This window comes from Cyclopterus lumpus, chromosome 3 (genome assembly GCF_009769545.1).
Source record: "Cyclopterus lumpus isolate fCycLum1 chromosome 3, fCycLum1.pri, whole genome shotgun sequence".
Taxonomy (NCBI): domain Eukaryota; kingdom Metazoa; phylum Chordata; class Actinopteri; order Perciformes; family Cyclopteridae; genus Cyclopterus; species Cyclopterus lumpus.
In genome coordinates this window covers 25804913-25831392 of record NC_046968.1, presented here as the reverse complement: position 1 = coordinate 25831392, position 26480 = coordinate 25804913, and the positions used below count along the sequence as shown (strand labels likewise).

At 45.2% G+C, this 26480-nt stretch overlaps 1 protein-coding gene across 1 annotated transcript; it reads right to left on the bottom strand.

Moving 5' to 3' along the window:
- Window positions 1–1911: 1911 nt before the first annotated feature.
- On the bottom strand, window positions 1912–24548 carry slc6a5 (solute carrier family 6 member 5). The gene is made up of 16 exons (XM_034563602.1): window positions 24456–24548; window positions 23001–23483; window positions 21131–21278; window positions 20386–20517; window positions 20062–20235; window positions 18465–18615; window positions 17901–18033; window positions 16290–16424; window positions 16068–16171; window positions 15090–15214; window positions 14840–14952; window positions 7843–7974; window positions 7383–7482; window positions 6111–6211; window positions 3793–3960; window positions 1912–2770 (listed from the first exon to the last, which is right to left on the bottom strand). Exons 1-16 carry the CDS (start codon window positions 24456–24458, stop codon window positions 2615–2617), a joined length of 2358 nt encoding a protein of 785 aa, XP_034419493.1. The 5' UTR covers window positions 24459–24548; the 3' UTR covers window positions 1912–2614.
- Between the last annotated feature and the right edge of the window lie 1932 nt (window positions 24549–26480).

Here is a 26480-nt window from a genome sequence, read left to right as displayed (position 1 = left end):
AAATGGTTAGGGAGACCCTTAAAACCTCTGAGCATCCGTACCTGCAAACCTCCTCTCAAACCACTCGACAACATCGAGTGAACGCCTGCAGTGTTAAAAGCATAATAAAGCCAACTTTGTGTCAACATGAAAATGCATATCCAAACCGGTCAAAAGCGTGGAAAGGGACTAATTGCTTCTTGAGTGGCAACATGGTGTTACTGTGCAGGTAATTGGTTGGCAGGCCACGGAGTAAAAGTCGGCCGCCTGTCACGTCACATTTAAAGAGGCTGCAAAGCCACTCGGACGCCTGCTGAGCTGCACATCTGGAGATTACTTTTTACACACACACACACACACACACACCCCGGAAACACACCCACAGCAGCTCGTTTGTGCTGACTTAAAGGGACATTATGTTCCAAATTACAGTAATATTGATTCTGATGAACCGGTGTCAGAAAGGCGACCAAGAGGTCGCCGAAAGCCATTCCATTTTCTGCATATGTAGAATAAAACCAGGTCAGCGTAACAAACTGGCTCAATTCAATTTAAAATGATTGCAAGGCATTGGAAATGAGATTTTCTTACTATTTTTTCTTCTTCTTCTTCTTCTTCTTCTTCTTCTAATTACGTCAGACAAAACCAAGATACTTGATTTGGCACCGCACACAGTTACATCAAAATAGGTTTTGAGTCACTCTCGTAATCATCGCCAGGCGCGTTTTAAGCAGCAGCGAGCAAGAAAAGCCGAGTGACGCCGCGGCGAGGTCACACTCACACACTGCTAAGTTTAGCATTCGGATGGCTCTGCTCTGTGTTTTTCCTATGCACTGAATGCTACCGTTCCTGCGACTACCGGTGGGCAGTCTGATGGAATCGAGTATACCTGAGACCCTGTTTTCACACGGACACACAGAGAAGCGAGAGGCTTAAGTCTGAAATGGCAAAGAGGTCTCCGGAGGTCTACCACAAACAACAAGAGACAAAGTACACTTGCAGGGAAAGAAGGAGGCCATTTTCCAGTCTAATCTTCATCTACACACACATAGCAGCTGCTCCTAACATTGTGAGGACGCGACAACACACACACTTACTACTTGAAGAGGGTTTTTTTTTTTTTTTTCTTCTTTTTTCTTTTTTTTTTTAAAGAAGTGTACACTTTGTACAAGATATTACACAACTAGCAAGAGAAAGGTGGAGTTCAGAGAGACACAAACACACACAAACACTCACTCGCTCAATCTCTTATCTTTCTAGTTCTCTTCTGTACTGAAGGCTATTTATATATATATATATATATATATCTGTATATGTATGTCATTATTTATATATATATATATATATATATATATATATATATATATATATATATATATATTTAATACTGTTACTCTACTGATGTGATGCACATTGTAAAGATGGTTTTCACACATGGCTCGACAAGTTCACAACACAGACAGAGATAAATACGGTGACTATCGGGCCAGACCTTCCGAGACTTAAAAAGGTTCGACGGCCACGTTGCTAGAGGAAGGATAGACGACTCTAGTGATTTCCTACGTTAGGAGTGTATCCTTTACATGTACATGGACGTATCCTAGGATAATACAATAGAGGGGAATACGAGGAGGAATACGACTTACTAAATAGACAAAGAGAGAGAGGCTATCACGAATGGTCAGGGAAAACGAAGATCCCAGCTTCCGTCATACTGCAGAGTCATCCGGGCCAAAGTGAGTCTGCTGAAAGTGGTAATTAGGAGGCATTCGCTGCTCTACCGGGACGTAGGAGGCACAAATTGCAGATTTTGTCATCTATTTTTTGACAAAAGCAAGAGACGACTACTGAGCAGTAGCTAGAGTGAATATACATATATGCTTCTTTTTTTCTTTCTTCTTTTGTTTTTGCTTCTTTTATTTTGTTTTTCTTCCCCCCAATGGCAGTTGATATTATTTGTATTGCCGTTGGAAATTTTTATACACAGATGGAACAAAACACCCCGCCGAGCTCGTTGAACCGCTGCTTCTCTGTCGCTCAATTTTCAGTTTTTTTTTTATTCTTCCTTGTGTCTGCTCCCACCGAGATGATTCATTATCTCTACGCACAAATATGAGGGCACACACACACACACACACAAAAACACACACACACACACACAAAAACACACGACTCCATAGGGAGCAGCCATGGTGAGTCTAATATTGCAAGTGCAGTCTGAGCTGTGTCACTTTATGACACCATTTTCTCTTGGAATAAAGATCCCGAGGAAGGGTTCTGAAGTAATCAGTGGTCATGTGTGGGGGGGCAATGAGAGCCCGTTAACCGAGTACGCAGCAGCAGCGGCGGAGGAGCAGACTCCACTCCGTCGTGAGAGAGAAGAGAGGAAGTGGTGAAGAAGAAGAGAAGGAAGAGGTGGAAAAAAAGGGGGGGGGGCTGTTTCCATATCCTCGATACAGGGGGAAGACAGGAAGCAAAGAGGGTGAAGTAGGGACGGGAGAAAGAGAGAGGAGGAGGAAGAGGAGGGATAGGAGGGGAGAACAAGAGGTGGAGGTTGACCCCCCCCCCCCCCATCCTCCCGGTGCTCCCTGCAGGGGTTGGAAGGTGGTGGGTGCGGTGCTGCACCGCGGTGCTGCTACTGGTAGGAGTCGAGCTGGAAGTCCTTGGGCGGCAGCTTGAGGCCCAGGGAGTTGGTTCCCAGAGGGTCGGTCATGTTCTTGTAGCGTTCTCCGCGGTGCTTCAACAGGAACGGACCCCAGTCGGGCTGAGGGGAGCAGACCAGCTTCAGGCGCTGAGGAGAGGAGAGGCAACACACACAGGGAGGGGGGGGGGGGGCGGGGGTTATACGGGAGGAGCCATGTTGACTTGTTTTGCTGTTGCTGCTTTATAAAGCGTGGAATCCGCATATCTCTGCACACCGATTTGGTGCAATTTGGGCACGTGACAAGTTCAATATTATTAAACTTTGAATAGACAAGCGGAGCGGGCACTCTGGGAATCCCGGCCGACACCGGCTGAATCGTAGATGTGCTCCGAATTCCTTTTACAGCTTATTTTAACAGTGAACGTCCTGCAAGAGTGAAAGAGAGGCCTCGCCAGCACAAAGTTCCTAAATGCTCTTAAATGACAGTATAAGTACTCGCTTGTCTTTTATTGTTTATACCATGCGTTTCTCGTGTAATCTGTGGAGCACATTGGTTTGCCTCTGGGTTTGAAATGTGCAATATAAATAGATTTACTTCCATAAATAACTTCAACGTCTGATCAAAGTAAGAGCTTTCAATTCCAATAACATGCTTGATAGATTTTATGAATGCAAATTCATAATATTTGAATCATTAGATATTTTGTGAGTTAAATCCGATTCGAAACTAGATTACAGTAAATTACAGTAAATGGTCAATTGGATTCGTGATGGCAGACGCTGATGATTACAACTGACAAACTGGCAAAAACACATATTTACACCCGGCTTACTGTTTCCTCGGATAAAATGTGTAGCAATCGGCCGTGGGCCTTAAGTTACAACGGGCTGAGGAACCCCTGAGAGTGAAAACTATGATGATTATGTATTCCTTCCAGCCGAAGAAAGAAAAGAGCCGGTTGAGAGCAGCCGAGGGAACAGAGCCGTTGGGGAAAGAAAGCCACGGTCATCATCATCCCTTAATCAGAGCTTTTTAAAAAGGGACCTATTGGACTCTCAGAAAAAAGAATTGTCAAATTAATACTCAAGCAAGCAGTCCGCCTCTCCCTGCTAATGAGGGTGAGAATATTGATTTGTGTGTGTGTGTGTGTGTGTGTCTCCATTATTACCTCACTGAAGGTGCCGGGCGCCAGGTACATCTTAATGAAGAACATGATGGGGATCCAGATGACGGAGCAGATGACCATGAGCCAGCCCATCACCATGGACCAGGTGGGGTAGGTGTAGTCCTCGTACGTCATCCCCTTCCACTGGTACAGGCTCAGTCCCAGGATGCCCTGCACAGACCGGGGAACACGGGAACCGTGCGTTAGGTCCGATGATATATCAATACTAGTATTATATAGTATATATAGATATTATTATACTATTCATTACTGGTGCGAGGCTGTAACTCTGTGCATGTTGTGCTCAAAGACTGTAAATAAGAAGTGGCGTCACCCGTCGTTTTGTGGACTGCGGTTTCGAAGCCTCGAGTTTGGCGTTTTGGCCGTCACCATCTTGGCTTTTTGCAACCAGCTGAAGGTATATATATATATATATATATATATATATATATATATATATATATATATATATATATATATACATATTTGCGATGCGGAGGAGTGACGTAGAGAAGCCATGTACGTCTCTGGTTGTGGTAGCAACCTATATCAATCACAGTAAGCCCGCCCCTGCTTTATGATCTATTTCACTCTAAATAAACTATTACTACTCTAAACTATTATTTACTAAATGAATATCATGCTGTGTTTGAAGACTTGAAACTAGAGATTGAGACCATGAACCAATATTTACAATGTTTACTGAGGAACTAAATCAAGAGAGAAGTAGAGTAATGTTCTCATAGATTTTATACAATAGGACTTATTTGTCGCCCCCTGCTGGCCATTAGAAATAATGTAAGTTTTAGGCCCCTCAGCAGTGGCTTCACTTCTCCAAACCGAAAGGTTGCCGCCTGGTTGGGCTGTACATTTTCAACGCAACCTGGAAATGCATAATTCTATAGTTGTAGCTATTTTGTAACTCCTCCTAAGATTTTGAAAGACATCAAATTAAATCACTAGTTTCCTTCTGAGAACTCTTGAGAACATTTGCGGACATTTTGGACAGTTTGGACCGACAGAAACATCTCGTAAGTTCTTTGTCTGAACGTGAAAAACCAAGATGTCCTCCAGGAATCGGCCCAGTCTGAGCACAGGACACACAGTTAAAGTTTACTCCAGTTTAATACAAGTTAAGTCAGAAAACCCCAAAAATCCTTCAAGGTGACAAATCACTACGAAAGCAGATTTGAGTGATTACTTCTGCAATTTATGACTAAATAACTTGCCATTTCATTTTGTTGCCAATCCTTATTGGTAAGATTAAAAATAACTGTAAATCTTGAAATAACAGCCAACATTTGTGGACTCCTGCGGCACTAAACAAGGACTGTCCAGTCGGGGTTCTTCCCATTTAACTGTACCGAACTCCGTCAGGACGCATAGCGAGAGCCGTATCCACTGGTCCATATCAATAAAAGGCCGGATGACATTATAAATGAGGCCTTCCTTTTTCTATATATGTGCAGTGAGGAAAGAAATATACCTCCTATCTACAGCACGTCTGAGAAGTATTAGAATAAGTGGAAGAAAATGAAAACAAACAGAAAAAAAGGGAAGGCAGACAGAAATAGATTAGCTTGGGGTCGTGCATCAATGGGCTCCCCGAGGAAATCTGATAGAGAGAGAGAGAGAGAGAGAGAGAGAGAGAGAGAGAGAGAGAGAGAGAGAGAGCAGCAAGGTGACCAGCCGGCCCCGACTGCTCCTCCATTTGTCATCATCCCCTCTGCTTTATAGCTACAGTGGTTTCCATTACAATTACTAACATGAATGCTGCCGATCCGTTTGCATTCGAATGCACCGCCGCGTACGACGAGCGAGCGACCATTTTACCGAGCAACGTCGTTCTCTCTCTCCGACGTCAACACCAACTATTTGGCAAGTTACAATTTTCAACAAAAACAAACAACTTGAGACTCGGGCGACGTGACAGGAATGGGAAGGAGGAAATCATCTTTCCCATTTTTTTTTGTGGGGGGGGGGGGGGGGGGGGGGGGGAGGACAATTTCTCCCCTGTTCCGTTTTTTCCGACCGCGAATCAATGAACTTGGAAAATGGAAACATTACAGGCCGTGCGTGTCGAAGCGAAGGTCGAAAGGGACTCAGGGTGTCGTATTGTACGGGTTGTGAAGCACCCTGAGGCAAATCTGTGATTTGTTCAAATCTGTGATTTGTTATATTAGGGGGGGGGGGGGGGGGGGGGGGGGGGGGGGCGTATAAATAAAATTGTCTTGACTTTTTAATATGTGTCGTGTGTGTGTGTGTGTGTGTGTGTGTGTGTGTGTGTGTGTGTGTGTCTGTGTGTGTGAGAAGAAACGTACCGTCAGAATGGTCGGAGTCACAAAGGCCCAGCAGACCCTCCAGAATCGGTTTGGCTGGAAACCAACCATCATTTCGATGTCTTCGCAAAACCTCTGCAGACCTGCAGAGGCGGAAAAGAAGAAAACGGAAAATAAATGAAATAAAAGAACACGGGAGACAAAGAGTGACCTGGGTTTAATTAGGTCCATTAAAAGGACTAGAGAGAGAGAGAGAGAGAGACTATCAGTTCCTGTCGTCCTTGAGAGAGAGAGCCCGGGAGCAGATGGCTTCATCCATCTCAGACTTTATTGACAGATAACATTGAGTGACATGAAGAGGCCGAGTCACACAATCATTTCAATATGTCACCTGGACAAACCTGAGGAGAGCCAATCGCTCTTGCTCCTTGGTAACGGCCTTCCTGACACACACCTGAGCTCTCTGCATGTGCGTGAGTGTGTGTGCGTGTGTGGGCGCACACGAGTGTATGACTTGTACATTACAACAGAGACCCCTTGTGGTCACGGAGGGAATAACACATACTTTTTTTTAGACATAGGCTCAGTCCCTCCAGGTCAGGCAGGGAAGGGGGGGGGGGGGGCACTGAGGGCTCTCCGGCAGACATTTTGAGCCCTTTATGAAACCTTTCTTGAAGTCCGCATTTCAGGCAGACCTTGCCCCAGTGAATTACCCACAATTCATGGCAACGTGACGTTAAATACTGGGCTCCCAGTGGCAGCATGGAGACTTAAAAGAGGACGGCACATGGGTGTTCAGCCTGGCTGAGCCTGGCAGAGGGCTGGCATTCAAATGAAAGACCAATTAAACCTCAAAATAATACAGTATTTAGTTTAGATGCAGTTTTCCGAATAGAAAAGCCTCTGGAACAGCATTTAAAATATTAAAACTCTTCCTTAAGACTGATAGGATTAACTTCAGGTTTAGCACATCGTTGAAGGGTCACTCCACTGGACGTGCATGTCGAAGGCAGTTCATTAGTCATGAGGGGGACTGTCTGTGGAAACTGTTTTAAGGGACATAATCGAAGGTGCATGACATCTGAGATTTGAGGTCATTTCTTTGACCTAGAAACAATAGATTCTGAGGATGGAGACGTAGGTCGGTCAGTCCCTCCAACTGAGCCCGCCCACGCTCCTCAAAGAGACGATAACCAAACTGTCTTGTGTGCCGCTTGTTCATTTCCACATTACTATGGGATGTGTCATGCATCAAGTGGCCACGGCGATTGGACCTTCGGCCCCCTGAGATGAAACAGGAGCAGCTTTACTCACCGTAGAGGTAGGAAATCCCCATCAGCTCGCAGATCGCAATGATGACCAAAGAGTAGGAGGCTGCGAACGTGTCCACCAGCTGCAGCATGAACATCCCGTTCTGTGACGCACACACAAAGACAAAAACAATATATTCAAGGCTCTGCATCGTCCATGGCCACAACTTTTTTAACACTTGTGCCAGATCAAAAGAAAACGACTTGTATGAATCACAACTTTAGGCTGGATTTGGCCCTCCGAAGCTGTCTGATGGGATTTTAATAAGACTCAGCCTCTCTTGTTCCACTCACTGAGCCCGTCCTCTGAAGGCCGCGGCTTCGCTTTGCATGCAGAAACTTGTCCGGCTCATTCAAAGACAGGGTCAAAAAAAGTGTCCCCGTGGGGGCGCCGCCGCCGCCGCCGACGCATCAGCGCGTGCGCGTGTGCACGCGGGGGGGGTGTGCGTTGTGGTGCCACGTACCTCTGTGATCATGGGAAACCCAAGGAAGAAGAAGCAGCAGCAGCAGATCAGGGTGAAGAAGGGCTTGTTCTTCCTCAAGTATTTGGGGAACTCGTCGGACACGGAGGTTATGATGGTCTCGATGGTGGCAAACTGGGATGGAGACAAGTGCGAGGAAGAAGAGAGAGAGAAGGGAAAAGAGAAGAGGGGATAAGGGAGAGGAAAAGTCTGTGTTTAATCACAAAATACCATGACTTAAGTCAACTAAATACATTTACATTTACATACAAGTTCTGCAGAATTACTGAAAACTGCCCAGTTTGCAGCAGCGTTTCAACTGAAAAGCCTCGAGTCAGCAGGTTGGCCTCATTTGAATCCAGAGCAGGTGAAGATGCAGCATCCAGAGTTGCGAGCCTTTTCCTTCCGCCTTCGATTCGTTCAATAAAAACATTCTCCTTTCTCTTTTTTTCCCCAAAACAAAATAAAGTACATTATCCTAATCCTGAGGAGGAGCGGATTTTCATCAGCAGACGTAACGTGATGGTTAAATGGGTTCCGAACCCAGAGGACAGCGTTGGATGGATGAATATACAGCGAGGCAAATTGCCAAGAGGTTGGTATAGTTGCCTGTGTGTGTGTGTGTGTGTGTGTGTGTGTGTGTGTGGCCTCCCCTCCGCTCCTCGACTTCCTCCTGAGATCCCAAAACTAATTTCCCGTCATCTTCCCAAAGCCCATTACCGCCGAGCTGCTTTTCTTCAAAAAAGCCACCGGGCCTTCCCCCCGGAGCCGCCGCTGCCAGTGCAAAGTAACATCATCATTACTATTACTGTTGACTTGAGTCTTAATGCGCCGCTGTGCCCTGCGCTCCTCTGCTCGGGCTCGGGAGCATCGCGGTGCACTTAAAGGAGTTGCTGCTGTTTTTTTATCTGTTTGCCCGGGACTGTATCTGGAGCTGGTCTGAACTTCGGAAAGAAAAAAAATAAAAAATCCCAGAGACCGAAGTTTTGTTTTGTTCTCTGAAAGTTAACATCAGGAATCCATCTGTGAAGTAACTGACACATTTACATTGTTTAGCGGAGAATCTGTGTATTTATTAGCCGATTTGTTGAAAACACAATATCGAGTTATCACAGCAAACGAATTTGCAAAAAGAAAAAATGCTTATTTACAAATCCAGCAGACACAAAGCAACATTATTTCTCATTTAAAGACACGTCTGCATCGACCCCATTGATTAGGTTTAACATCCACTCACTCATTAGCTCCAATTTGGTCTCCACCTCCCCCCTGAGGGAAATATCTGGCTCTTTAGAAGCTAAATGTTGTTCATTAGCTAATTGCTAACTTTGTTTGTTTGCTGTTTGTTCTTGAGCGTTTTTTATCTGATTACAGTTCGCTGAAAAAAACAAGAAGAAAATAAACGTCAAGTTTAAAGCATTTAACACATCCTAAGGTTTTTTTTTTTTTTTAGGAGCACTGGGCTATACATTTTCCAAAAGTAAAAAATGAAGATAGTAAACGGTATTCCTCTAGGGAATAAACATTTTGTGATTCTAAATCTATAATGCAATTATTAATTAATACTCTATAGACAGGATAAGGAAACTAAATGAATCGGTATATTTAATGAAATTGAGTTTCGTAATGTATCATTCAAAGGGGCCAGTGTGTAGAATTTGAGCTGAAATGGAATATAATATAATTTTTTTATGTTTTCATTAGCGTACATTCGCCTTAAATTAAGAACTGTCGTGTTTTCGTTAGCTTAAAACGAGTAATTCATGTCTCGGGAGCGGGTCCTCTTCACGTAGTCCACCACGTTGCACCGCCATGTTTCTACATGTTTCTCCATGTTTCTACCGCCATGTTTCTACCGCCATGTTTCTACCACCATGCACCATGTTTCCACCTCCATGTTTCTACCACCATGGACCATGTTTCCACCTCCATGTTTCTACCGCCGTGTTTCCACCTCCATGTTTCTACCGCCATGTTTCTACCGCCATGTTTCTACCGCCGTGTTTCTACCACTGTGTTTCCACCTCCATGTTTCTACCACCGTGTTTCTACCTCCATGTTTCTACCGCCGTGTTTCTACCGCCGTGTTTCTACCGCCGTGTTTCCACCGCCGTGTTTCTACCGCCGTGTTTCTACCGCCGTGTTTCTACCGCCGTGTTTCTACCTCCGTGTTTCCACCTCCATGTTTCTACCGCCGTGTTTCTACCACCATGGACCATGTTTCCACCTCCATGTTTCTACCGCCGTGTTTCCACCTCCATGTTTCTACCGCTGTGTTTCTACCTCCATGTTTCTACCGCCGTGTTTCCACCTCCATGTTTCTACCGCTGTGTTTCTACCTCCATGTTTCTACCGCTGTGTTTCTACCTCCATGTTTCTACCGCTGTGTTTCCACCTCCATGTTTCTACCGCCGTGTTTCCACCTCCATGTTTCTACCGCTGTGTTTCTACCTCCATGTTTCTACCGCCGTGTTTCCACCTCCATGTTTCTACCGCTGTGTTTCTACCTCCATGTTTCTACCGCTGTGTTTCTACCTCCATGTTTCTACCGCTGTGTTTCTACCGCCGTGTTTCTACCGCCGTGTTTCTACCTCCATGTTTCCACCTCCATGTTTCTACCGCTATGTTTCTACCTCCATGTTTCTACCACTGTGTTTCTACCTCCATGTTTCCACCTCCATGTTTCTACCGCTGTGTTTCTACCTCCATGTTTCTACCGCTGTGTTTCTACCTCCATGTTTCTACCGCTGTGTTTCTACCTCCGTGTTTCTACCGCCGTGTTTCTACCGCCATGTTTCTACCACCATGCACCATGTTTCCACCTCCATGTTTCTACCGCCGTGTTTCCACCTCCATGTTTCTACCGCCGTGTTTCTACCGCCGTGTTTCTACCGCCGTGTTTCTACCGCCGTGTTTCTACCGCCGTGTTTCTACCGCCATGTTTCTACCACCATGCACCATGTTTCCACCTCCATGTTTCTACCGCCGTGTTTCCACCTCCATGTTTCCACCTCCATGTTTCTACCGCCGTGTTTCTACCGCCGTGTTTCTACCGCCGTGTTTCTACCGCCGTGTTTCCACCTCCATGTTTCCACCTCCATGTTTCTACCGCCATGTTTCTACCGCCATGTTTCTACCGCCGTGTTTCTACCGCCGTGTTTCTACCGCCATGTTTCTACCACCATGCACCATGTTTCCACCTCCATGTTTCTACCGCCGTGTTTCCACCTCCATGTTTCCACCTCCATGTTTCCACCTCCGTGTTTCTACCGCCGTGTTTCTACCGCCGTGTTTCTACCGCCGTGTTTCTACCGCCGTGTTTCTACCGCCGTGTTTCCACCTCCATGTTTCCACCTCCATGTTTCCACCTCCATGTTTCTACCGCCGTGTTTCTACCGCCGTGTTTCCACCTCCATGTTTCCACCTCCATGTTTCCACCTCCATGTTTCTACCGCCGTGTTTCTACCGCCGTGTTTCTACCGCCGTGTTTCTACCACTGTGTTTCCACCTCCATGTTTCTACCACCGTGTTTCCACGTCCATGTTTCTACCGCCGTGTTTCTACCACTGTGTTTCCACCTCCATGTTTCTACCACCGTGTTTCCACCTCCATGTTTCTACCGCCGTGTTTCTACCGCCGTGTTTCTACCGCCGTGTTTCTACCTCCGTGTTTCTACCGCCGTGTTTCTACCGCCGTGTTTCTACCGCCGTGTTTCTACCACTGTGTTTCCACCTCCATGTTTCAACCACCGTGTTTCCACGTCCATGTTTCTACCGCCGTGTTTCTACCACTGTGTTTCCACCTCCATGTTTCTACCACCGTGTTTCTACCGCCATGTTTCTACCGCCGTGTTTCTACCGCCGTGTTTCTACCGCCATGTTTCTACCGCCGTGTTTCTACCGCCGTGTTTCTACCGCCATGTTTCTACCACCATGCACCATGTTTCCACCTCCATGTTTCTACCGCCGTGTTTCCACCTCCATGTTTCCACCTCCGTGTTTCCACCTCCGTGTTTCTACCGCCGTGTTTCTACCGCCGTGTTTCTACCGCCGTGTTTCCACCTCCATGTTTCCACCTCCATGTTTCCACCTCCATGTTTCTACCGCCGTGTTTCTACCGCCGTGTTTCCACCTCCATGTTTCCACCTCCATGTTTCCACCTCCATGTTTCTACCGCCGTGTTTCTACCGCCGTGTTTCTACCGCCGTGTTTCTACCGCCGTGTTTCTACCACTGTGTTTCCACCTCCATGTTTCTACCACCGTGTTTCCACGTCCATGTTTCTACCGCCGTGTTTCTACCACTGTGTTTCCACCTCCATGTTTCTACCACCGTGTTTCCACCTCCATGTTTCTACCGCCGTGTTTCTACCGCCGTGTTTCTACCGCCGTGTTTCTACCTCCGTGTTTCTACCGCCGTGTTTCTACCGCCGTGTTTCTACCGCCGTGTTTCTACCACTGTGTTTCCACCTCCATGTTTCAACCACCGTGTTTCCACGTCCATGTTTCTACCGCCGTGTTTCTACCACTGTGTTTCCACCTCCATGTTTCTACCACCGTGTTTCTACCTCCATGTTTCTACCGCCGTGTTTCTACCGCCGTGTTTCTACCGCCGTGTTTCCACCGCCGTGTTTCTACCGCCGTGTTTCTACCGCCGTGTTTCTACCGCCGTGTTTCTACCGCCGTGTTTCTACCGCCGTGTTTCCTCCGCCGTGTTTCCTCCGCCGTGTTTCCTCCGCGGCCCCGAACGGACAAACCAGACATTAACTCTCGTGTGAGCCTTTCACCGCCGAATCCTACACACCGTATACCTCTGAATGCACTTTAATAATACATTAGTAAAAAAGTCTTTTGTCGGAATAATTCATTCATTATAATTAAACACTGTAAAAAAGTCTATAAATACTCTGGTGGTTCACTCGAGGCTCCGTGCCCGCTTCTACACTCATTAAACCAAAAACTGACTAAAGCAGTTTTTATTATTTAGTCGACACAGTGTCAGAAAATACTTTAATTGAATTTAAACTTAGATTTACGTCAGCACTGTTGACTTTAAGGTCAACTTAATTCCATTCACTCCAATCACACAGACCCCCTTCTGCTCAAGTACCCGGGGAGCTGGAGCACTTCAGCTGAAATCAGTCCCAGTGGGTGGTGTGTATGGGTAATTATGTTAATTGGGTCAATGCGTGCAGCGTTTAAACGTAGCTGGATGCCGCTGCCAAAGTTGAGTGTTTACTTAAGAAAACTCTTGTCTCTGACATAAAGGTTGCGGATGTTTCAAAACACTTTGGAGTTGCGAGACACTCGTGAAACTGTGTTTTCTCACAAACCAAGCTTTAAAAACAATATGAACTAAAGGTCTGTATTGATTACTTTACTTTGATTGTATGATATTAATAAATACATTAAATCAATTGGTACATGCATAGTCTGAGGGAATTATCCACAACTCTTTTAGCCTTTGTTAGCCAATTAATTTGGTTTTACCGCTACCCACAGTAGAAGGGAGCTGTTTTTATAGTATTTTTTTAATGTCCTGATAAGACCAGCTGTACACGACCTATTCAGCACCAAACAAATGTAGCAACTAGATGCTCCAGTGGAACGTGAAGCAGCTACAATGTTGCTCTGTGTTGATTGACACACTTCTTCTGCTCTTAAATGGCCAATAAAAGTCTTTATTATAAGAAGCAGGTCTTGGAATCGGATGAGAAGATTAAACTAGTGTGTGTGTGTGTGTGTGTGTCAACTATAATTGAAGGTCGAGGAAGTAAGGTGTTTTTAGCCTAGCTTAGAACAAATATTAATATTAGTTACATGCTAGCTTCACTACCCTCTAAGAACACGACTTCCAACATCAACAACAAAAAACTTTCTTTCTTTCTTTTAGGGTGTCGAAAGAAGACATTGTGGATGACAACGATTGACAAACAACCTCTGGACATACTGTACTTATATAATTAAGTTATTATCAAGTTAGCATGCACAAAACCCATTTGGACATGTGGATGGATTAGTGGCTAGCTCGGCAGCTAACAACACATCATGTGAATAGTAACAAAACGTAACAGCGTAAAAGAGTTTTTATTTATTCACACACAGCTAAGCTGACGTTATCATGAAGGGAAAACCATGACGCAGTCATTCTTCTTCCAACTTCCTGATTCCTAAAAACTATCTGTTACAAAACCAGATGTATTTTATCAAAACTAGTCACATAAACCATTTTCTTAGCAATCTAAATGTAGGGTGCTCAAACTATGTTGTATGATGATTTTCTCCAACACTGTACTTCAAGTCTTTGTGCTAAATGAGGCTAATCATATCCTGGATGTAGAGTTTTTTCTCCCCTTGAAGCTAGGGTGAAGCCAGCAGGTCAAAGCTAGTTGTTTTATTTAATTATCCAGCCCAATGTTGCCAACTCTTTTCCAATAAAAGTAGCTTGCAACACTCGCTCCAAAAGTCTCCAACGAGAAATGACGAGAAAAGTAGCCAAGTGGACAACACTCTCCAAAGCCACTCTAACACAATGATGATTATGAACGTAAACAGACCATAATGGACATGAACAACGACTGTGGCTAGTGTTAGTAGTGTAGACTGTCGGTTAGCACTCAAGGCCGTCAAGCTAGCAGCCTGTGGACATGTCCGCCCGGATGTAAAAATAATTTAAATATTTTTTTTTGAAAGCTTCTGAAATGGATAGTTGCATGTTAAAGTGTCCTTGAGCAAGACACTGAACCCCCAGTTGCCCCTTAATAACTAAGGATGGGTCAAATGCAGAGAAGAATTTACCCACTGAGGGATCAATAAAGTGTACATTAAAAATTAAGAATTTAGAAGTGAAGAACCATCAGTTATCCTCTGGGAGATTGTCCTCATCTTTATTGTGACGACATAGGAGCCACGTAATTGTAGACATAAAATAGCACACACACACGCACGCACACACACACACACACACACAAACACACACAGAGATTGAGGGAGCAGTGGTTACCATGGTATCCAGGCCAAGAGTCAGGAGCATGAGGAAGAAGATGATCGCCCAGAAAGGAGACAGAGGAAGTCTGGTCAAAGCTTCTGGATACACCACGAACGCTATGCCTGGACCTGACACACACACACACACACGTAAATGACGATGCACACACACACACACACACACACACACACACACACACACATTCTCCACAGCACATCATAAGATCAAACTTCCAGGCTGCCTGCCTGCTGCTTTGGTGTCTTACCTTCATCTGCCACATCCTCTATCGGCACTTTCAACTCATGTGCCATGAAACCGATGACGGAGAAGATGACAAACCCGGCAAATATACTGGTGGCACTGTTTGTACATGTCACAATAATAGTATCACTGCAGGGAGAGAGAGAGAGGGGAGAGAGAGGAGCAGAGGTCTAATAAGCAAACAAATGAAATCACGCAGCAAAACACGGTACGTATAACAAGTGATATAATAAGAGAAAGCTGTTTTTTTTAAATATACAGCACATCTTTGTGTTGGGTACACACCGATTGAGAGACACACTGGTGCCATCTGGTGGCAGGAATGCATATTGCACATAGAGGTCTCTAAAACGCTTTGGGGGGCCGGTGTGTATTGCTAATTATTGTAAAATGTAAAGTCAAACCAATTAATTTATATTTATATTTATGCAGGCTGTTGAATGAGGCGTGTGTGTAATACTTGGTGTGTAATAATGCGGGCTTTATTTAAAATATTTCAGGGTAGAATTTGGATTTGCAGAAGATATGCACACATGTAAAGATAATTATGTGTATATATATATATATGTGTGTGTGTGTGCATATATATATATATATATATATATATTTATTTATTTATATATATATATACTTTATATACAGTATATATCTTTCATTTGCTGAGTTGTGTTTACATGAAAAAATAAATTATATTTTTTTATCTGGTGTAAACACACAAGAGATGACATGTTTTGTGCATTTAGGTGTTTCCAATAAAAAAAAAAAATCGTTGTATATTTTGAACTGAGTGAGAGATGTGTGTATAAATAATAAAACACAGCAATATTTCGGGGGGGGGGGGGGGGGGCATGATTCTGGTGAGAGGGAACGAAAGAAACACAGAGCTGCATGGCTGCAAAGAGTGACATTTATTATTGACATTTCTATCAGACATACACGTGTCTACGGAGACAGAAGCTTGGTTTACCTTTTATGTGTTTACCTGTAGCAGTTATTGTGGAACTTATTGTAGGAAGAGAGAGTGATGAGGCCTCCCCAAGCCGCCGACAGAGAGAAGAAGATCTGAGTGGCTGCGTCTTTCCACACCTGGCGGAGGAAGAGAGAGAGAGAGAGAGAGAGGGCTGCAGGTATAAAAGAGCAAGGAAAGGACGGAGAGAAGCGCACATTCACGGGGTTCCAAATGAAACGTGCGGCCGCCGGGTACCTTTGCGTCGCTCAGCTTCTCCCACTTCGGCGTGATGAAGTAGAGGATGCCGTCGAAGGCCCCGGGGAGGGTGATGCCTCTGATCAGCAGGATGACCAGCACCACGTAGGGAAACGTGGCTGTGAAATACACCACCTGAGATGAGAGGGAGGAGGAGGAGGAGGAGGAGGAGGAGGGACAAAGAAATGTCACAACAAAAAGGTGATGCTCGCTTTGATTACTGGAGTGTCTGGTCTCCGTAAGCTTTACTTATTGCAATGTATAACTTATTAGGTTTTTGGTACAGTCATCATAGCCATCACAATAATACCCTTCATTAAAAACAATTTCCTCTCGGTCAGTCGATTGACACAAATAACAAAAGCAGTCCCCAGGTTTCATTTTCCCCACATATAGATCACGATCAAGCGTTGTCAAAAGCATTATAATGTAATAAGTGACTCACCCAACACCCCCCAAAAAAAAATCAAAAGGTGGCCAGATGTTCACCCCCACGACGAAACACACAAATCTATTGGTCTAAATGTGAACGAAGCAAACTGAGGCCACAGTGTGTGTGTGTGTGTGTGTGTGTGTGTGTGTGTGTCACATCTGAGTCCACTAGAGGGCGCCACTACATAATAATTAAAATCTGAATAAGCTGTCGAACGTTTCCTTCTGCATGTTGCGTGTCTGTCAGAGGGAAATAGATCCCCACGTTTCCTTTTTCTTTTCCCTTCCAGATGTTATGTGAAAGGTTAAAGTCTGCTGCATTGTGGACCGGTGGCAGTCAAATAGGGTTGGGGTTATTGAACCTGAATCCAAACCCGAACTTGCTTATTGAATCTGAATTTGTCTAGAAACCACCATGTGTTGTTTTTTTTAGCTTCTTATTTTAAAGATAATTATTTTAAGGTCTTGAACAACTTTAAACTGAACAGTGTGGAGCATTCACGGGGATCTCTTTGGCGGAAATGGAATATAATATGAAATGATGTGTTTTCTTTATGTGTATGCTGGTGTTTAATCGCCTGAAAATAAGAATATCTGCGGTGTCGTTAACTTCGAGCCATTTTATCTACGCACGTAACCGGCGGCCATGTTTCTACAGCAGCCCAGAATGGACAAACCAAAACGCTCTGCCATGAGTTCTTCTGCACGCTTTGGCACACAGGGATGCCACCAAATCCCATACCCATAGTAATACCCATATATATATAAAGTAGCAAAAGTCATAGACACAAAACGCAAAGGCAGACAAGGAATCAATACCAAGTGTGTCCACATAAATGACATCTCACAGATCAAATCCAAAGAGAGAGAGATCAATCACGGGATCACGGGACGCTTCATCAGGGTGAACTCGGCCTTCAGTTTGATCTCAACTCCACACCTGGAAATATTTGTGAGCATTTTTGCTGTCTGAGAGGTCGATCCAAAACAGAACGAGCCGCGAGAAGGCCAACGTCCTTTGGTAACATCAAGAGCCGGCCAATATAAACACCAGTGCTTCCCTAAAGCTGTGGAAACTGCAGGGCTCCCTTCATAAATGGGCCACTTTTCATCTGTGAGGGTGAAGGGAAGCCCCCCCCCAACAGGTTGTTGCAATAAGAGTTTGGTGCGTTCTGTTACCTTCCCTGACGACTTGATTCCTTTGGCTAAAGAGCAGTAGACGATGATCCAGGCCAGCAGCAGGCAGCCCGCCAGAGGCCAGCGGATGTCTCCCGGGAACTCGATTCCTTTGGAGATGTGCAACACGTTGTACCTGCAGGTGCGATTCAAACAGAGGAAACTCAGCCTGAAAAACACACATCTCGGTACACACTGAAACACAAGAGGATCCCTTTACGCACAAATCAACTCATTCGTCGTCGTTCTGTCGCAGACGCGGTGGCGTTATTGTAGCTCGCAGCTTTGTACTTTGTTGAGTCGCGGTTGTAATATCTTGTTTCAAAGAGAAGAACCCTTCTAGGAAAGGTTTTGCAGAACACTGACAGGGGAAACTCCAGGTTTTTTTTTGTGATTTTGGTGTTAAATTCAAAGATTTACAGGTCGTCCTCTAGACCGAGAGAGCAGAGTAACTGTACTGAAGAGCAACGGAGAGAATATCTGGCTTTATGTCTCAAATGTGGACATTTAACAATGAAAATTGGACCTGTAAACCCCACCAGTACAGTTTCGATTGTGTTCACTCACTTGAAGTACTCCTCGCTGGGGCTGACGTAGGTCTTGTTGCTGTCCACGGTCATGTTCATCAGCTTGGTCAGGTTTCCCACGGTGTTGGCGGACAGACAGAAAGAGGAGTTCTTGATGGAGGTGATGTTTCTGTCCCGCAGTATGCAGGTGTCTGTTCCAATCAGAAACCAACACACGTCAACCGGGAGGGACACGGCAGAGTGCTGCTGCTGTGGGACAGATTATACTGTCCGCTCAGCTGTTCACACTGAGAGCATATGAGGGGGGGGGGGGGGGGCTTCTTTTGGGGGAGAGGAGGTGCTGACAGGAGGCCATGCCTGGAGACTTTCCTCCGTGTGAACTGGACCCAGCGGCCAGATGTGGATAACAGAAATGATTATACTGAACGTGCGCCTCATTTCAGATGCTCCAAGATCAGATAAGAAAACCTGTTTTTCTTTTGGCTGCACAATTTGTCATGCAGACACTTCAGAGGCTGCAGAGAGTACTTTCTTTCTAAATTGACGACAACCCCCCCCCCCCCCCCCCCCCCACCTCTGCATATTGTCTTTTTACAAAACAATGACTCAACCACTGCAGAGGCCGAGAAAGACAGAGCTTTCTGTAACTAAACAGTTAGAAAAATCAAACAAAATATGAGAATATGGCTTTTAAAAAAATTACAACTTGATAACCGTCTTTTTGACAGAAAAAAATTGAAAATTAAAAATAAAGTAAACATAGTATTAATATTCTTTTGTGCAGGGCTGTTGTATCAGATTGTAAAGATGGTCATATAATGATACTACATGCACACATGTGGTGTGGATGTATCGACATATCACATCTTGCGTAACCATTTTATGTATCATATACATTAAACTAATCTGACTTATTGCTCATATTTCCCCTTCACAAGTTATTTCCCCTCCATGAGGATGAGAGAGAGAGTGGGAGAGAGAGACTATACAGCCCGAATGAACAGGCGGGCCTGTAGTTCGTGTAGCGGCCAGCAGGGGTCAGTCTCGGGGCTCACTGCAGCACTGCAGCAGCGACAGACTGTACAGTAAATTTGTCGAGCAAGCAGTTTTTTTGTTTTTTTTTTGTGCTGAATTCACAGAAATCTCTCCGAGCAAATATTACAGGAAAAAGAAGGGAATTTCGATATTTATTCGACGCGGATCGACATCAGAGCCCTGCCCCGCACATTTTCACCACTGTGAAAAAGCATGATTTTATATAAATAAAAATAAAAAAATTTTTAAAGCATGGAACCTCAGCTGTGCACTGCAGATGAAAAAAAATCACACAAAAAGAGGAATCGAAACGGTATTACAATGTTCTCTCTAAGTTTAATCGGTCACACTCCTTACTGCATGGCCCACATCATTCAAAATAAATAAATAAAGTGGGTTATTTTTTTTTGGAGGGGGGGGGGGGACACTGCAGAGATCACAGGTCAGGATTCATTACACTGCAGGACACCTCAGAGGGACTCGTGACGCATTGCGCATTGTGGAGAGAGAGAGAGAGAGAGAGAGAGAGGTGTGTGTGTGTGTGTGCGTGTATATGTGTGTGTGTGTGTGTGTGTGTGTGTGTGTGAAGGTGTGCATCTTACCTAACAGCAGCATGTCTTTGTCCTTACATTCCACCGTGTTCCACTCATTCCTACAGTTAGCCCATGGCAGTGAGCCCTTCAACGAAGCGAACAGGTAGTACAGTGTCCAGCACATTATAATATTATAGTATATGGCTATCAAGACAGATATTATCAACATGGCAATCCCGCAACCTAAAATAAATAAATGAGACGAAATATATAAATTACTCTTAAGAAAAGTGGAGAGAACTCGTGTTGATAAGAAAAGAGGTGTATTTTTGAATGCTCGTTCAGTTTTTTAAAAATGGTATTATTTTTTTTTTTTAGTTTGTGGCAGTTTACCTTGCAGAGCTGGGATGCACTTCCACACTGACACGGGCCCCTGGCTGGCAAACTGGCCCAGGGACACCTCCATCAGAAAGATTGGGATGCCGGCGATGCCCAGCATTGTCAGGTAGGGGATCAAAAAGGCTCCTGCGCGAGGAAAGGAAACAAGGCTGACTCGAAGCACACTTGGAAGAGCCAGAAAAGCCTGAAATATCAACGCTGTATCCAAAATAATTTAAAAAAAGATGCTCGTGCTCTGTTTGTATTTAAACAAACGCACACAGTGTGGATCATTAGCTCCATTTATTAATGATTAAGAAACACGAATTAACTGTAAATGGCTTCAAGCACAGCTGAGCAAATTATTATTACAATAATACGTATGATAAAAATAATAACGATTGCTGTAACACATCTTACTTTATTGTCAATTCCTTAATATTAGTAATATTATACACCTACCTTAATGTGGAATAGACATTATTTTTGGTCCATTTTTTTCCTTATTTTTAATTTGTTTCATATGGAAATAATCACTTAACAAAATCTCACCTGTACAACCGATTTTTTTTTGTATTATTCATATTATAATTTCTAAGTGTCATATTTCCTCCTGGTTGAATGAAGGCCTAGAAGTGGAGGAAACATCTGAAACACAATCATTCAAACCTTCACTTTTTAAAATCGGCATTTTCTGAGCTCGTTGTTTTGTTCGTTTGTCTCCGCGTGGAGGATTCAGAGAGCCTTGGAGAACTCTTACCTCCACCGTTTCGGAAGGCGAGATAAGGGAACCTCCACACGTTCCCCAGCCCCACCGCGTAGCCCACCATGGACAGAATAAAGTCCATCTTATTGGTCCAGTTTCCTCTGGCCTTATTCTCATCTCCCTCATCGTCATCATCTTCAGCCTAAGAGGAAACAAACGAGTTTATTCTCAAAAATAAAACCCATATAGCCTTATATCACATTACTCCCAAGTTTAACCATGTAACAAATATTAATACAAAACAACGAGTCTGGGTCTGAAAAGTGGGATTTAATAAAGAAAACTGAACCTTTCCTCAACAACCATTTTTTTTAAAAATTAAAAATTAAAGCACACATGCATTTTTATTAACACAAACTCTTTTCTTCTTACCAAATATGACTGGCTTTCTCCATAATGATAATTTCGTTCTCAGAGATCAGCACCAGCTTTCCAATACACCGGCCTGTATATAAAACCCCTCTTCAATAGGCCCATTACTGCCACAACCCCGCTTTAAAAGCACCTCCTAAATCTAAGTTATAATGATTGATTTTTTTTTTTTTTAACTGCTAATGCTGCACTAATATAATGTGAGCAAATACTAACAGGAATGACACAGTTAGCCCACAGCTGCTCCGCGGGATCTGAGCAGATTCATAAAAGAAACCGCATGAATATTCAGATGCATAAACAACACCATGCATGGGAATGTGTGCGTGTGAGGGGTTGGATTGGGGGGGGGGGGGGGGGGGGGGGGGATTGGAAACATTCCGCAGTCTCATGTATTACAGTGCTGTCTATCTGCCGGGTAACACCTGGGCTTCTGGGCCATACCAAGTGTGTCTGCTGGGCGTGGAGGACGAGGACACACACACACACACACACGCACACACACGCACACACACGCACACACCGAAAACACCGCGAGAGTGTAATTGATTCCCCTTTTATCACAAGTCGTGCTCCCATTGGAGCGGTGATCAAAAATCAGGCAGAACAAATCACCGGAAATCGGTTTATATCTTTTTTTTCCTCCTCCTTTTTTAACACACACACACACACTCACACACGCACACACACACGCACGCACACACACGCACACACAAGTCTGGTTCCCTCTGCACCGACTGCTCATCGGATCATCCATATGCCCGTTTTTTGTTTCCGAATAGCTGACATAAGCGGGTTTGAAAGTTTTGATCAGAATGGTGCAGAGGGCTCGGGATCGGGACTCCAAATCGCTCAGCATCCACCCACATTGTGCTGTTATGGACACGCACGCGTTCAGCGTTTACACGCACGCATGGCCCACTGCACAATCTGCAGCCCCGTTAAATCAGCTGTGGACCTATAGAGGGGATGTTAACACAGCCTGAATTACAGCAGGGAAGAAGATGATCAAATCACCATGTAGTGTTCAATAAAACATATTGTTTTGTTGTTAAAACACCACAATAATGAACGATCTGTCTATTCTGGGGCCTCGTGATTGATCCGATTGTCAGGCCTCGAGCTTCCGCTGATTCAGCTCGAAAGTTGTCGAGCTGCAACACTTTTTTAAGCACATCTGCAGGGACAACCCCCCCACGCGAGATACACGTTGCAACTCAGCCCCACACTCTGGATTTCCCTTTCACTCCATCACACACCAGCAGCCCTGATCTACTTTAGCCCTGCACGGCGGTGCAAGAGCCCCCGGATGGGGAATGGGGTTGGCACCATGCCTGTTTTTTTTGGGGGGGGGGGGGGGGGGGGGGGGGGGGGGGGTTAATCCAGTCAGCGACACGCGCAAACATCCGCACCTGGCACGTTCGGGCCGCTGCGCTCTCTCCGACCAAGCCGCTCTCCGTTAAGGGGAAACGGTTCATTTAAGATGACTTACCCCCGCCGCGGCCACGGGCTGCACAGACGTGTTCCCATCTGTCCCCAGTACGATGGTGGTCTGGCTCATAGCCGTCCAGTTGGCGTTGTGCTGCTCCGCCCGCAGCGGGTCGCCGCACTGTGCGGACCCTGCGCGGGCCGAACCGACGGAATCCTTCCCGAGGGCCGCCGAGTTGACGGCCGCGGCGGCTCCGGGGGCCGCCGGCGCGGCGTTCTTAAACGTCCCGTACGCTTTACTGCTGTCCAGCTCTCCCGGTTTATTTTCCGTGTTCGAAAAAGTTTTGCCCTCGTTGCACGGGGGCGGCGGCGCCGGGTGGTGGTGGGGGTGGGGGGAGGGGGGCGGCGGCGTGCACGCAGCCGCGTTGTTGTCCGGTTTGCTTGCTGTAAATCCCGCAGCTCCGTCGGGCTGCTGCGCCGGGACGTAGCCGGTGGGAGCGCTGGCGTCGGCCGGCTGTTTGGCCATTTCTCTCTGGTCAGAGAAATCCTGGAACACGGGACATGGAACAGATCAGCGAGACAAGAGGCAGCGGAACGGCCGCAACCATGGAGCCGCGAGGCGGCTGCAGCCCACCTCTGCTACGGGACTAGGAAATGAATCAATTCTCTTTTTCCCCTGCAGCATGTTCTGGCTCTGGCTGCTCTATAGTTTCAGCTTACAGTCTACCCTGTGCGTGTGTGTGTGTGTGTGTGTGTGTGTTGGATGGAGGGAGGAGGGTGGGGTGGGGGCTTTTCTGCAAGATTCTTTAATTTTACGCCCCATTTCCCCCCTCATGTCATTCAGCCACACACATCCACAGATTTTATGGGCAATAGACAAGCTGCTGCGGGTCTCTCTGCGGCTCCGCTCTCCCCCGGCAGGCATGCACGATCACCGGCGTTACAGCAGTAAGCGGACCCGGGGCGGTGGAATTACAAATGACTCCCTGAAATTGTAGCAGTGACGGGGGCCGGGAAACAGACCGGAAAAGCATCCAGGTTCTAACAAAAAAATAATTTAAAAAATAAATAAAATCTGGCGTTTACAAAAAGAAAGAAAGAAATCTTGATTGATTAATGCTTAAGTTGTTTTGTGAGATAAAAACAACACCTGGTTTTAATCGCTTATCCTTAAATGGCGAAAACAATTATCCCAATGTAGGAAAAGTGTTATAAAATTCAACATTTGTTCCCAGGTAAGACTTTAAAAAAAAAAAATCAGATGTTGTTGTTTTTTTAAAAAGGCTTTTTGGTTATAGAGTCGAGTGTGGAAAAGAAAAGAAGAAAAAAAGTTTTTAATGTTGAGCTGCAGCTGCATTTCAGCACCACGGACAGCACAAGAACCGCAACGTGCCAAACTGCTTTAAAAAAGGAACACAAAAGAGTGTCATATTAACATGAAATCAGCTCACAACAAAATCCATTAAAGATATGAAACTGCAGGTGGAGAAAGCACAGAAAAGTGTTTCGGGACACTTACCATTGTTGTGTTTGTTGCAGGTGTCTGCTTGGCAGGCTGGAAAACAGCTGTGAGGAGAAGCAGAGAGGACTGGAAGCCGGACTGGTTGTCGCAAAGTGCAAAGCTCTTCTATAGCTCCGTGGGAAAGAGCGGAGTTTGCGTCAATGCAGCGCAAGGTGCCCTTCGCGTGACATTTTCTTGATAATAGGAGTTTGATAAATCATTGGCCTCGGATTCGGATTTTTAAAGGGACAACCTGAGCCAAGACGACGGGGGAGGGAGGGATGGGGGGGAGGGGTGCGCGTGTTGTGCGTGGATTGTGTGCGTTGCGGTTACGCACGGCATGCGTGAGCGCTGGACGGACTCGCTTCCAAAGCTGATTAATACACTTGTCTCTGGGGATGTGTGTAGAGGACGCTTTACGCACACACACGGACGCGTCCCACGCGAGCACGCGCACCGCTCGTTTGGGATAAAGATTTCCAGGTTGGGGTTTTTATTGGAGAAGATCTAATGCATCAGGGTGCATGCAGGGTCTAAATAATGTTTGCACTGTGCTGCTGAGTCGGGTTCCTCTGGTACAGTAACAATTACAGTAGCCACTCCTGCATGGGAAGGAGGACTTTGCAGTGCACGCTATTATTTGGTTGTATATGCAGGAAAAACTTAGTTTATTTTTACCTTTTAGGCATGCAAAATGCAGAAACTAAAGTATGAAAGCAAAGGGTGCATTAGTGGGAAACGTGTTTATTCGAGTTTTAATACATTAAAGAATTATTAAGTATTGTTTGTAAATAATATTATTATATTATTATATATATTATATATTATTATATACAGACAGACAATAAATATGCATACATCATTTAAGTTTTAGTAAAAAAGACATTTAAAAGACAATGTGCTTAACTACATATTACTTTTACATTTGGTGGGGTTTTACGCACGTAACGGCACGCGCTGCCGGCTCTTTACGTCCCTTTCTTTGTGCGTCACCGATATGGAGCATTGATCAAGTTTTTAAAAAAAGAAAGAGGTGGGCGAGGTCTTTATGAAGCTACTCATTTGTTAAAGTCTTACGCAAGAGACAAGGCCTCTTTCTTTTCTTTTTTTTCTTCTTAAATCACGTGTCAGGGCGAACCAGTGGCGCTGGACTGGAAGCGGTGACAGCGGAAGGGGAAAAAAAGGTGCCATAGATTCTAAAACACTGCATTGCGCATATACCATCCTCCAAGGCCCCCCCTTTTTAAAACGGGTATGAAAGTCCTGTGTGTGATTTACCCAAATACCACAAAAGACCCCTCGCGACCTCGTTTGTCTCATCAATTAAGGATCTCTTTAAATACGGTCGGTAAAGTTACGGCCTCCATGCGGAAGACCGTCACACAGCAATGTGCACGTGGAGCTTATAGACAAAACACACACACACACACACACACACAAGCACATATAGGCCTGCATAAAACACACACACACTCTCACACACACATTTTGTATCGAGTGTTTCATTTTGACCCTTTGCAGCAATGTTAAAAACATTTTTTTAAAGCGAAATCTCCACGGCCGTCTCTGATTGGCTGAGTCAACATAGTGGACGATAATCTCAGACCTGACACTCCAATTATAGCCTCGTTAGTTGCTTAGCAACCACGTTGTTTAGCTAGCTAATGTTACAGTGGCAAAGCAACAACAAAAAAACACCCATTGCCTGGTGGAATGTCTACATTTTTGTAATAAAATAACATTAATATAGGCTCATCTTTCATCCAAACCCTCATGTGCGTTTTTCTGCAGGCTCATTGAAATAAAGTGGCCAATGCAGCAGTGGTCTGCTACTGGAACCTGTGCGGATTTCACGACAGCCGATGTGTGTTTGAGGCAGTCCCCCCGCTGGGATCAGCTGTGGTTACACCGGGACACGAGGAGTCCCACTCGGGGCCGTGGGTCGGCCACCACGCGCCGCCGCCTGGAGTTTAACGACGTTGTCAAGAGAGAATAATTGTAATTGATTTCTCTGCTCGTCTTCCAGAGTCCTCTGAACACGCG